General features: G+C 38.6%; 1 protein-coding gene across 11 annotated transcripts in view; it reads left to right on the top strand.

Moving 5' to 3' along the window:
• CACNB2 (calcium voltage-gated channel auxiliary subunit beta 2) overlaps positions 1-13,794 on the top strand; it is a 252,517-nt gene extending 238,723 nt beyond the window's left edge. For 4 of the 11 annotated variants that reach the window (XM_062633677.1, XM_062633675.1, XM_062633681.1 and 1 more), the window contains 4 exons: positions 4,420-4,571; positions 5,305-5,400; positions 6,723-6,908; positions 11,602-13,794. In XM_062633677.1, coding sequence (XP_062489661.1) covers positions 4,420-4,571; positions 5,305-5,400; positions 6,723-6,908; positions 11,602-12,093 — 926 coding nt within the window. In that variant the 3' untranslated portion in view covers positions 12,094-13,794. Of the gene's footprint in view, positions 1-4,419; positions 4,572-5,304; positions 5,401-6,722; positions 6,909-8,333; positions 8,380-11,601 lie in introns of all 11 variants that reach the window. The other 7 variants (XM_062633678.1, XM_062633676.1, XM_062633685.1 and 4 more) reach the window with 4 other exon arrangements.
• Positions 13,795-14,109: the final 315 nt, after the last annotated feature.

The raw sequence follows: 14,109 nt of genomic DNA, 5'->3' as shown, positions 1-14,109 counted from the left end.
ACACTTTGATGATTTTGTCCACAATATAAAAGTGTATACACACACATGCTCACAAATTAAAATTTAAAATGTGAGCTCTGTCAGTCCAGCTCATGATTTACTTGTTAATTTACTTGTTAATGAAGAGGTGTGTGGGCACAGCTCAGTAGTCATTGCTTCCTTTTTGGTTTTCTTTTTTCATTTTGTTGGATTTCAGATATGACCTTTATCCATTTTTTAGCAATTTATTTGTGCAGTACTTTCTCTGTTCTTTTAAGGCACTGGGCATATATAACATTTTCTTCTTTTCCCTTCTTTTTGGAACTCCTGAGGCTGCCTTAAACTACTAATTTAATTACATTCATAGAATTTAGTGATTCAGTGGTAAAAGTGTGCTTCTAAAAAGAATTAGCATAAGAAAATTCATGGCTACTGATACCTGTTCCCCTTAATTTATAAAATTATTTGAAAGCCATTTGTGCAAGGTGTTGTTCAGCATTTTTATGACATGCATTGAAGTAGGTATGTTCTTTTCATGCTATACATCTGTAATATCAGAGCTCTGTTTAGAAAACTAGAATGCTTTGTGGCTATTGCAGTCCAACTAATAATTTACAGTTCTATTTCTATGAACAAACAGTGCCACTCGTACCACAGACAAGTAGACAAGGTCAAATAGGATGTTAAAGTCAGACTGCACTCGGTGGTACATGAACTTTGCTGTTCCTGCTGAAGATCAGAGCCTCTTTGCTACATATCAGCAGTATTTTCTGAATCTAATTTGGCCTTTGCAGGCCAGAATCATAGCCATTTTGCATCACATCCCCATCACGCAACTGCCATCTCATCAGGGCCTTCCTAAGACATAGTGCTGATGTAGCCACTGTTCTGTCCATCTGGGTGTCCCTGTGACTCTTGGCTGCTATGGATGTTTTCTGTCCAGGTTTGAAAGAGGGTTGTATTTCTCCAGCTGTGTAGAGAATGTTCTTTTACCATGGCATTGTATAAGTGACCCTAAATTCCACCATATTTCATTTTGTTCTTAGTGAATTGGTATAGGTGCAATGCAGTGTTTCTGTGTCTTTTCCTTTACTTCAGGTGAGTTCATTGTAAAGAACTGTTAAAAGTTTTTGCTTGAAATTCACTTACAAGCTCCAACTGGTATAAAGAATATTTGTCTGCCCCAAAATGGGATAAGCCACTTACTTGGGCTCCCATTGCACTGAATTCCTGTTCATTTCACAGTACAGAAAGAATATTTGGAATTAATATATGGGAGTAAGTTTAAATGTGTAATGTTTAAAGTTTGCTGGGAGATGCGCAGTTCCTGTTTTTTAGAGCTGACCCCCTGTTGTAAAAAATAAATGCTTGAGCGCTCCTGTCATTTAAAATAGATTCCTCTTCTGATTATCAAGGAGGCCAAATCAAATAGATTGTAAGGGTCACTTTAAAATTTGATAGCTTATTTGATTGTCATGGTGATTGTCACACTAGATCTTATTATGTTTATGCCTCTCATTATGATTGGCAAATATAATTTATTGGAGTTAATGTTATAGCCTCACTGTTAAGCCTCTCCAGTACATCAGAAGGGACATTATTATAAATAGATGGTATTCATGGAGGTGGGAAGATTGCGAAGTTGTTACTGTGCTGCTTTGAAGATACCAAACTGTCATTGTTCTCAGCTTCCTATTTTAACTACCAGTGACATTTGTGTTAATGTCCCCACATGATATTTAGGGTTCTTTGCTTACTTTGGGCAAAAGTCTTGAGAGAAAATTTTTGTTGAGTGTCTTGTTGGGAAGGAATCTTTACAGGTATAGAGTTTGTTTTTTAGAGATGTTGCCAAAGAAAGATGAAAACCAAAGCTGCAGTAGGTAAAGCCTTTGTCGTCTAAAAAGGGAAGCTGCTATTACATAAGTAATTGCAACAATCTAATGTGTAGTAAAAAGTCAGAATACAAGGAAGATTTCAAGTAAAATGCAGGCTTTTCCAGAAGCTGAAGGAGTATGCTGAGGGACAGGAGATCAGGACCTCTTCAGCAATCTCTGTGGCATTTTTTTTCCATTCATTCTTGACTGGAGAGCTAGAGGCACGATGTATTAGTTCACAAATCATGCAGTGTAGTAAACTTTTTCCCTATACCTACATTAAGAAAAATAAATACAGAAATACTTTTTAATTGATGGACAAGGTATCTCTCCACGTTCTCCCTGAGGTGGGAAGTATTGATCCGTAGGACCATAGTTGCCTGGAATTACCCTAGATATGTTTCACAATAGAAGATACCCTGAGGCATGCTGTGCCCTGGCAAAGACAGGGAAAGTCTCAGAAAGTCTAGCAGGAAATCTGGTTCACAGAGATGTACTCTATACTGGTAGAAAAGTGCTTCCAGCAGTGAAGCAAATACTGCTTCGCCAGACAAAATTATGGTACGCCGGCAAAAAGACAGATTTTACTGTGGTAAATTACATTGAACAAGGGTTTGTAGCAGTCTGGAATGTTCTTAAAATGATACATTAAGTGATACTGTTATAGTGAGTGAAGTGTTGAGCCTGGTTTAAAACTGCAGGAAAGCAATCCAAACTCATCATCAGAACAGTACGACAAATTACCTCTGATATGTTTATTTTAGTTGTCAGTTGGACTTAAACGAGGGATAGACTATTGACTATCTCCTACTAAATCACTGAGACAATGGTGTTCAGTCATTCCAGCAATATCTCTATGTAACAGAGTTGCAGAAAATGTAATCGTGAATGTGCCAAGAAGCATCGGATGTTCTGTCTTCAAAATTGTGGCCCTAATTCCAACTGCAGCTGGGCCATGGTGCTTTTATCAACAAGCAGGGGAGCACGCGCTGATGCCTTCCATATCAGCATGCCGTGCGCATCTCACGGTGTTCTCTGCTGGAAAAGACCTATTGGCATGTACTCAGCCAAAATTGGAGATAACTACAGACAGAAGGAGGTGATCTCTAATAGATCCAAAACAATGTCGACCTCCTCCAATAGAGAACAACATATACAGATTTTCTGATGGCCATTTAAGATGTTGCTTGATTTATAAAATGACTGTAGTAGTCACCTGTTGGCTGGGAATGAAAAGACTGAGCTATATGGACTCTAGCTGGGATGCTTTGCTCTCTTGGAAGTTTTGCAACCTCACCATGGTACCTAATTTATTCAGTTGCTATTCTAAGGTAACAAAAATCAGACTTTTCACACCTCTTGAAAGAAACCATTCACTGTAGAAATCTCTCTCTAGCCAGATCAGATAGGCTGTGTTTTCAAGCAAAAGTAATGCTTGTGCCAGCATAATAAATAAAATGCTGTAATTTCAAGAAACTCTTAAGGTTTTGGTACCTCTTCTTTTAAGTTTCTCTTGGTTATCTTCTGATATTTTCTTTGAATGGACTAGATCTCTAATCTGACTTTGGTTCATGGAGTGTGCACATCCTTTAAAGGGAAATCTGTATGAACTACAATCTTATCCGGCTCTGACTTTATTTATAGACTTGCACAAATCACCCAATTTCTGTAACAACTCTGTGAAGTCAGCCTTTGGCAAGATTTGAGCAGGAAAATGTGATTCCATTTCAAGAATTATTTTGCTATGATAAGGTAGAGTTTTGTTTCATTTCGGAATGAAGACAGTTTCTATGTCAATTGTGAAAGTGGATCTAGTCCATCTGTCTTGTAGAGGTTTGCCCCTTGCAACTACTGCCAATCTGGCAGGGTTCTGAGGAGCTGGGAGCATGAGTTGCTAGAAGACAACATGATTTTTTCAAGCAAAATCGTTTTTCCAGGACTCCTGGAGTTGGAGGACACCATGGCATTGTTTGGATTTGGGGGGGGGGTTAGTGTTTTACACATTGTAATCAGTTTTTTTAATATGGTGCCAGTCTGAGACCAGTAAATGAAGGAAATGCTGTTTTCCAGAACTGCGGTAAGTTGAAGTAAATTGAAAACCAGGAGTTTCTGCTAATGTAGATACCTCAGTTATCTTAATGGCTATCTCAGGCACTGCAGTTTGAGCAAACTGATTAAAGTCTCAAAGCTGAAATTATTTACATGGAGGAAATTAATGACATAGTAAGATTACTCTGTGATGCAGCAGGCATTCTTACCTCTTTTCTTACAAATGTGGAGTGGGGTCCTGTGAGAAAGTGTTAACAGTATCTCACCAGGCCGGCCCTGGAGATTACAAGGGATTCCAGGAGGCAGTGGAAGTGAGAAAGGCAGGCAGTGCTGCTTGCAAGGGCAAAACACTCTCCTTAACGTTGCATTCATTTCTCTACCACACCAGGGGTGTGTGTAGCTAACAACTCCGGCCAGCCTAGGGAGGAGCAGCACACCATTCTGCCACATTTTTACATTTCCTAAAAATAATTGTCATTTAATATTTTCATAACTCTAATTTTGTACTTATCTGCAGCTGAAGTTCAGAGTGAAATTGAACGGATTTTTGAATTAGCAAGGACACTGCAGTTGGTAGTGCTCGATGCTGATACCATTAACCACCCAGCTCAACTAAGCAAAACTTCTCTGGCTCCCATTATAGTATACGTAAAGATTTCTTCTCCTAAGGTAAATATTTTACTGGTATTTATACTGTGTCAGGCTTGGGTTTTTAGCCCCTTTTTGGGGGTCTTAAATTGAGATAATCACATGCACTCATTAAAGTTCAGTGCTATGCTAATATGGTTATTGCTTCCCTTGGGATGGTGAAATATGAATCAAAAAATGTATCTTAGCTTTAGTGTTACCAAAATCCATTTTGGAAAAGATGCTGTAGCTCCAGTGTTTTTTGAAATTGGGATTACACTTTTAGTGTCAATCACGTAAGTAATGCTAACAGTTTGTTAAAGTAATACAGAAATGTCAGAAATATTTTCACATAATGAATATCAGACTGATTAGTAAACTTTAACATCTCCTGATAAGGTACTCTTTCATTCTGTGGAAAAAAAAAACATGCACAGACCTTGCAAAGAGGTGTTTGAATGAGAACAAATTTGTGGGAGGAGAACTAAGGAAAGCAATCAAAGAATTTCAACTTAGAAACAAACAAAACCAGACACAGCAGGAAGATAGGAGGGGAACTTTTTAGTGCTTGTAACAGGAAAGGAGATGTTGGGAGGTAAATGAAAATTAGCTTGTTCTGGATGTAAACAGCATGGAAATGCTCCTAAAGCATTTGAGAAGCATAAAGAATTTGATCTGTTCAAGTGGACAGTTAAAAATGCAAACATTTTAAGTGTTTATATACATACATGAAGTCCAGACCTGTTTGCTTTTATTAATGTCTTATTTTTCACAGGTTTTACAGAGGCTAATAAAATCTCGAGGGAAATCTCAGGCCAAACACCTTAATGTTCAGATGGTGGCAGCTGATAAACTGGCACAGTGTCCTCCCGTGAGTCACAGTTAATTTATGTCTCCTCTTTGAAATGTGCCTTTCTTTTCAAGTACGAGGTTAATGGCCTAATTTCTGGGAATGCTCGCCCTCTTCTGGCCATATTTCACTATTGCTTTTCTGTAGAACATCTCCTGAGGTATCTCAGCTCTGCACAAGTGTGAAGAGAAAAAACAGTCCTAGTCGCAAGCAGTTTCACTGCCTAAACAAACACAGCATTTGTTTTACTTTATAATCCTTTTGGGGTTATTTGTCTAAAAATGAACCCTCTTGGTGACAGTGCTTTACCTCTGGCAGTTTAGGGTAAGGATGATAGTTTGGTAGCTCCCTCAGGGCATATGTCACCGCAGCCCATCACTGCTGGCATTTTTGGTCACAGTTTTGGCAAAGAACTTTATGGTACTGTGTAGCTGAGAGCTTTGCAGTTCTTCTGTTGGTGTGCACTGAAGCAAATACAACCAATTTACACCTAGAAAGTAGAGATAATGATACCTCAGCTGTGATTTAAACAGGGCAAGGGTTATTATCTGCATACTCAATTGTCGAGAGTATGGGTAAGAGACCAAAAGACGAAGGTTCAGTTCACTTGAAGATATGGGAATTTGCCATAGTTACAGAGCTGAGTGAGCATGACGTTTTCTTCATTTAAGTTCAAGCATCTCTGTTAAAGACACTAGTCTCCTTGGGTCCCCAAGATGTCTGTGAAGAATGCTAGAGACCTGTGCAGGCTCTCAGAGCCTCCTTAAGGAGTACTTCTGTCTCCCTGACCAGGGAGGGAATGAGGAAAACTCACCTCCTAACCTTAGATGCCTAAAGTTTGACTGTGTGGCTGAATTCTTACCTAATATTTGTATGACACTTGGAAACTGCATGATCTGTATTATTCATGTTTCTTACTGCTGTTAGTTATTGGTCTTAGTTTGTCTGAGTTTTCTCTTAGTTATTCTAGATATAGGGAATGAATTCCTTTTCTTGCCATTCTATTCTAATAGGTAAGATCATCAATATTTAACCTTTTTTCTGGGTATTTAAGATTTGTTCGAGCTGCTTCTTCCTATCTTCATTGACTGTGTGCATGACTGGGTGGAGGTCATGAGGACTTGCATTAGCAAATGTAACATTAGTGCTAATTATGATTGCTGTCTTTTGTATTGGTTGCATTCCAAAAAAAAAAAAAGTGAAGGGGGATGAAATATCTTAACAAAAGTATTAGAAGTGCGGTTTGTTTTGATGAATGCAATAGTGCAATCATGGCCATCATTGTCTCCAGGTGATCTCCCTTTAGCTGGTGGCTATTCTCACTAAAACCTTTCCTTTATCAGGAAATGTTCGATGTAATTCTTGATGAGAACCAGCTTGAAGATGCTTGTGAGCACCTTGCTGACTACCTGGAAGCCTACTGGAAGGCCACACATCCACCTAGCAGCAATCCTCCTAACCAGCTTCTCACTCGCACACTTGCAACAGCCACTCTTCCTATTAGTCCAGGTCCAAATATTAATTTACAGGTACAGTTTTTATGCCATCTCTTCTTTTTTTTCTCTCCATTTCTTCCTCTTCCAAAGAACAGTGATAGTCTGATACTAGAATATGCTGAATATCTTACTGTTGATAGAGTAAGAGCTTTTTCAGTGCATATTCACCCATTTTCAGCATAAGAATCAAATACAGGCACATTATCATTGATACTATTGTATTCGCAGTAGCATGTGTTTACATACTGACTAGGGGGCTGGTTTTGATGCCAAGGACTAAGCCATCCTAACTGAAAACATACAGTGATGTGAAGTGAAATAGTTAAGGTTTTATTGTGCCCAGGACACCACCGCGGTGCCAGCAGTACATGTACCAGCCACAAGCATTTTCGTAGCTGGCCATGTGTAATCCAGTCAGAGGAATAAAACTGGGCTGATACTATGCACGTTACAGCCTCTGGTAACTCTCTGACTGATGGGCACACAATCTCTAATAGGCAAATCCCAGCCCCAGAGGCCATGCATGACAAACGGGGTTAGGTACGGAGCAGATCCACAAATGTTGGAGGGAATCTGTTCCTATCTTCTCACAGGCTATGGAGCTGCAGAGGTTGAAAATGACTGTATTAGTGAAGTCACAAGGCACAAGTGGCCCTTCCAGTGTTTCCTTTGTTCTTTTATTCATTGGCCAGTGCTATGAAAAGTACATACTTCCTTCAAGCCAAACTCTTATATAAAACACAAGTCACCCTGCACATTGTGCAGAAAGACCTTGGGGCAGTGTGTTCTGAACAGCAAGGGTACTGACTAGTGAGCTGGGAAAAACAGGCTTTATTCCCACCTCCACACTGACCTGCCTGTTGACTTTAGACATATTGTGTATCCTCTTTTCTCCTTCAACTTTTGGGCTGTACAATTGTACTAAGATTTTCAGCATAAGGAAGGTGCTGCCCTTTGTTGTATGTGTTGCATGGCATAAAATTAGATCTTTAAAGATGCTACTTCATTATAAGTAGTGAATGTTGCCTTGAGGCCAAGAAAATCCCACTGGGGGGTAAAATACATCTGTCCCAGATCAAATAATGGCTCACTACCTCTAAATTTCCACTCAAGTTCCAAATATGCCTATAAGTCACCTACATGTCAGTTACAATTCATAACTTTGGCTAAGAAAAATACTAGAAAAATACTTCTAGAAAGTCCAAGCAAAATACATATCTGAACCCAAATTAAAATGTGGAAAAATTGCTTTTTGTTTTTTATGGTCTTGCAAAACTATTTTTTGTGTCAAAGAATTTATTTCTCATTAGAAGACCACAAACTTGACAGGTTTGTTCTTTAACGACAAAAACTGGTTCAGCCAACTTGCAGGATATCTCCTTCTCTTGCTTTCAAAAGCAATTGCAGGAAGAGAGACTGGAAGCGATAGCTCATTTCTGCATTTTTTTCTGTCCTCAGAGCTGAAACACCCTGAAAAAAAATTGTGAGCTGGAAGAATTTCTGAGTATGAAATTCAGTGTTGTTGTGTGTAGTGTTGCTAGATAAATTTTCTTTCCTTTGTAGACTTGTTTATTATGTTGCTCAAGTTTTTCTGTGCCTTTTGGGTGCGGATTTATAATTCACTTACTCATTTTATTAACCACATTCTCTAGTGGAACTATACAGAGTTCTAATAACACTTTTCTGAATGTTATGCTATGTCCTTACAAATTAACATATTTTAGGGACTAAAAATGCAAATGTATTTGGAGTTTCACAGTTTGTTTGTAGGTCTACTAATCCAAAAACACAAAGCAGCACGAATCCCTTATGGGACACGGAATTTCTGTGTTCCTTTTGTTTTATTTTCCTATGGTGCATTTTCAGCTGACATCTCAAACCTGAGCCTGTCATGGTCTTGGCATAGAGTGGTTTTATTTTCTAATCATGGTGGCTAAACCTATACTCTCAGTAGTGTTAAGACCCTCTATTTGGACAGTTTAAAGTCTATGCACCATTTTTGTGGACTGCTCTGCAGAGAAGAGCTGTGCCACCAAGCATTTGGCTTGGAGGAGCCAAATCCGTGCTGCAAAACATTCAAATCATTCTCGCCAAGTCCAATGCAGCACACCTTTACTGTAAGACGTAATTGATTTTTGTACATTTTCAGTCCTGGGTGTACATTGTAATGGGAGATTTGTGTTGCCAGCTGCCAGAGTCGTATTTTTATAGCATGATACTGACTGTGTGTATTGCATGGCGCAAGGTGCTTGAAGGTATGAGGCCTCCTAGGGTTGTTTGAAATGAGGTTGGTGAAAACTGTACACTTCCTGTCTATCTGGTGGAGAGTTTTGAGGCAAACTGTCCTGACAACTCTTCTCAGGTTTCCTTTTGTAGGGAAACACTTGTTTAATTCCAAAAAGAAGACTGGAGCAACCTTACACACATATGGTGCAGGCGATTAGGGACCACTGCATGGAAACAGGGAGCAAGCCAACTTGGCTCGGTGGACACAGATCTCTCCTCTTTCAACACTGCTTAAACTCTTTCCAAGAGCCTCTGCTTCTTTGAAATTGCAACCGAATAATGAAATGGGCTTGTTTCAAACTTCCTCCATTTTAGGCAAAACCCATGTGAGATGGGGTCATAAAATCGCTGCATTGCTGAATCTAATCCAAACTTAATTTGGTTATGAATCATAAAGCCAGACCCTAACCCAGATTCAAACATTACCTGCTCAGTGTCCCAGTAATATTTAAGGAAAGTTAGTGTTAATTACTTTTCTCATAAAGCACAATATCCCTAACACTGTTCTGAAACTGCAGGTATTGGTTCTAAATCTATTCATTGTGCTACTCCACATATGCTCATCAGAGCAAAGAAGATGCATCTGAATTTGTAAAAGTAGTGTTTTGTTCAGAGCAGGTTCAAATTTTGCATTTGTTCTCAAACCACAGTAATGATGGATTTTGCTAGTCACAATTATATATATATATATATATAGGTACCTACATATTTGGCATTTGACCATAAGAATTGAAGGGTTTCACATCTATACCCCATTTACATGCCTTAAAAACAGTCATGGTTGTGAACTAGTAAGAATGTGTTTAACACACACAAAGCAGGAATTGCTTTAGACTCGTGCTTTTCACTTGATTTCATTTATAATTCACCTCTGTTGAGACATTCCTGTTCACTTTGAACACATCTATACATGTTTACAATTACTACATCCCTTTCTGGCAAATCAGAATCGTCTTGAGAATCATAAAATCAAGAAGAAAAAATAAATTGGACCGCTGTTTCGGTTACCTTGTTCTCATCTATACCATTTGTTTCAAATCAGGAACACATGGAGCAACCCATCTAGTTGCTGGGAAGTTTACAGTACAAAGTGTTGTCTTAGAAAATGAGATTTGTTAAATTTATATAATTCCTGGTTTGAAATATGTTACTTTTTATTAGTTTCTGATAAAAGTACAGATTTGTTCCTGTCCAATTTCTGTAATTTTACTTTTTGAGTTGCTAGAAAACCCACCTGCAGGATCTGTGGCTGAAGGGTAAAATTTCTTCCTTCCCCTAGCTTTTTTCCACAAAATAGATGGAAAGAATATATGTCCATGAACTGTCCCAGAGGCAATCCTTATTTTTAGACAACTGTGAACATAGGAGGGCAAACTAGACTAACTTCGGTAAATTCAGAACAGTCTCACTAACAAAGGCCTATATAACTGTGAAAACCTGCCTGAATTTTGTGCCAGTATAGATGATTTTGTCTTGTTCTTCACTTCATGTGAGAAGGATAATTCAGTTTCACTATAAACTATTTCTTAAAATTTTGCAGTTGAACTTGAGAAGTCTTTGGCTGTGGCTTGGGAACAAAAGCAGGGTAATGCAATCAAACTCCCAAATGACTTTAAATAATGCCACTTGTTCATTTTGCAGTGATTTCAAAGCATTATGCTGGTGAAGAGTTTGTTATTACATGGTAATTTTTATTTCAGTCTTTTAATAGTAGTGGTGTGTTAGGAAATTCTATAGGTGATAATATCACTCTCCTCCTGCTTTTATTGGCAATGGTCTGCATTCTTAAGCTCTTAAAATTGTGAGGTGAAAGTTTCATTTTTCATTACCATGAAGAAACAGAATTATTGCTGAGAAAAGCAGAAGGTCAGTGATACTTGTAGTATCATAATACAAACTTTATCCATACCAGATTCAGTTACTTTTTTTTTCTAAAGAAAAAAGCTATGCTAAACGAGCCCAGGTTTTATACTTTGATTCTCTTCTGGAATCTACTCTCTAGCCCTCCAAAATCACTTTCTCATAATGGCTGTTTTCAAGCAGGCATCTGTAAACTCTCAAGTGATACCTACCCTCTTCTGGCATGGTATGTCCTCCTTAATTTTTCTGCAGTCTGTCCTGCTTCTGCATGCTCTCTTTTTTCTGGAGTGCAGTAGGCAAATATTGCTAACTGGAATAGTCAGAAACATCATGAGACAAGAACGTGTCATAGGATAACCCAAGTGCCACCTTCCATTCTGCTGGAAGGACTTGTTTGTATTATAATACTGCATCCTCAGTAAAATTTGAATTCTAATTTTTTTTTCTAGTTTAGATTCAAAGTGGATGATTGTGTACTTCAATTTTATTGGTTTTGTGATCCTTTCTAGCTGAATTTGATATTGGTGAAAGTTTTTAAATGTGTACTTCATGTGTATGAACTTACTGCTGGTTGTGATAGCAGGGATCTCAAGGAGACCAGAGGAATGACCATTCAGTCCCTGAACGCAGCAGTTCACAAATCGAAGAGGAAGCACGGGTTGAGCCCATCAAGAAGTCCCAGCATCGCTCTTCCTCAAGCCAACACCACAACCATCGCAGTGGTGTTAGAGGCCTTCCTAGGCAAGAAACTTTTGACTCAGAAACACAAGATAGCAGAGATTCGGCTTATGTAGAGCCAAAGGAGGACTACTCACACGAGCATGGTGACCACTATGATTCTCACAGGGATCACAATCATAGAGACGAGTCCCACGGAAGTAGTGATCACAGACATAGAGAATCAAGGCATCGCTCAAAGGAGAGGGACCGCGAGCAGGACCACAATGAATGCAACAAACAGCGTAGTCGGCATAAATCAAGGGACCAATATTGTGATAAGGATGGGGAAGTGATATCGAAGAAGCGTAACGACACAGGAGAATGGAACAGGGATGTTTACATCCATCAATAACTTTTGCCTCCGGCAGTCTTGTGTTTCTTTGAAGTCTTGTAATGATACCCCCTGAAAATATCTTTGGGTTCTTCATTGCAGAACATATGGTATCCTTCTGTATGCTGATTTGTATTGCTGTTGCTTGCATAGCAATAGCATGAAATAGAATATTCATATACTTATTTTTTTGGTTAGTGCTATATGAATTAGCGTAGTACAACTGCAGTGTTCCTGATGTTGTACTATGCCATTTTTCAAGCTGTTTTTTGGTAGCTGCCACTTGAACAATATCTGTTGCCATCAAGGTGTTGTTAGTGTTTTTTAAAAAAAGGTACATTTGATGTTTAATGACTTCCCATGTATTCAGCAAGTCAGAATCAGCACATAAAAAAGAAAATCTAAAACTTTTTGTCTGCTCTGATCTTTAATTTGTATGCACTTGATTTGAAGATTGATTTAAGAGCCCCTCTCTGTTGCTTGTACCTCTGGTGGACTCCATTCGAAGACAGAATTCAGTCTTGCCTTACACACAGGGGGATCATAAATCAAAATCTATTTTCTATGTACTGGTACTGTGTACTGTATATACAGTTTATAAATGTTATTTCTTGCAGACACCTTCTTACTATATAAGTTTGATCACACTGTTTTAGAGTCCTAATGCCAAGTCAGCAGATTTGCTTTTGAATTACTGGCAACTGGAACTAGCCTCGTTTAGGAAATCTGTAACAGTGTTCAATCTAAATACTTTTTCTTCTGTAGCAGAAAGCTTATTGTAAATACGAATGAGAGCTTGAGATAAAGGGTCTAACTCTTATACCTTGCAAACCCAGTTTTGCATTTTAAATTTATGGTAAAGATACTGAACTTACCACTATAAATTATTCTCCTCTGTAGAGGTCACAAAATTGCAATGGGCACAGCTTAGGTTTTGTTCTGTTGTCAGTAATAGAGCACATATGGCAGAGGTGTGTATGTTGAGCGGGTGGGTGGTGGATGGGCATACGTGTATGTGTGCATGTTAGGCAGCAAAGTGTGAGAATCTACTGAAGAAAACAAAGGTTACTAAAAAGCCCAACAGGTCTTTTTCTTCATTCTATTACATTAAAAATCCAAATTGCAGTCAGGGAATATGAGGGAGTTTACTGACCCAGGTAATTGAGAAAGCATAAATCTGCTGGCTCTTTGTTGAGACTTCAAGAGAGTAAAACCAGGCAAATGTTACTGTGTTTCACTGGAAATGTAAAATCCTTGTGGTTTAGAGTATTTGTTTTAGTAAGAAAAGCTTACACAGCTTGTGGAGAGTTATTTTGTTGGAAAATAAATTTTTGTAGCTTCTCCACTTTTTCTACACTTGCCAGTTCCTCTGCATTCCCACTCTGCAGCCGGCTCACTGCTTTTGCTTCACCTAAACTGTTGTGATGCTGGTGAGAGCTTAGAAAAATGTCTGTGAAAATACTTTTAGGAGCTTGCTAGAGAAAATGAAGTGAAATCAAAGGGAGTGAACAGAGTTTGTTTTGCATTGAACACCTGTTGCGCTAGTAAGTGGGGGAAATTCACTGTTGTTTTTGACTACAGGTTCCATACCCTTGCCTAGTGTAAAAGCTGTTCTGCATCACATATATAGTCTTTGTAGTAACTGTATGAATGAAATACTTTTTGTATTTCACTGTAAATAGCACATTATATAAAGACTGTAGTGGGATGATAATTAATTTAGCTGGAAGTTCTATTTATTATTCTAATTCTGGGAATATCAGCATTGCCTGATTTTCAATATCATTTTAGTGAAATGGATAAGATATATGGCAGGTGCATGTTTTCTCCAATCTCCTATTCCAGCATCCAAGCAATTCAGTTTAACTCCCGTGAACATACTCTGTCCTCCCTCTCCCTCTTGCTTCCCTGCCCCCTGATGCTTTATATGCACTTTTTTACAATGATGTAAGAGTGTGAAATTCTGCTGTCAGGTATCTGGCCATTTCTCCTGTGCTGCTGACTGTTGTGGTTATTCAAGGTTAGTGTGTGGCTCAA

The sequence above is a fragment of the Pezoporus occidentalis genome, unplaced genomic scaffold (assembly GCF_034315485.1).
Source record: "Pezoporus occidentalis ecotype Australia unplaced genomic scaffold, CSIRO_AGI_Poc_V1 ctg40, whole genome shotgun sequence".
Taxonomy (NCBI): Eukaryota; Metazoa; Chordata; class Aves; order Psittaciformes; family Psittacidae; genus Pezoporus; species Pezoporus occidentalis.
This window is presented reverse-complemented; position numbering and strand designations above follow the sequence as displayed.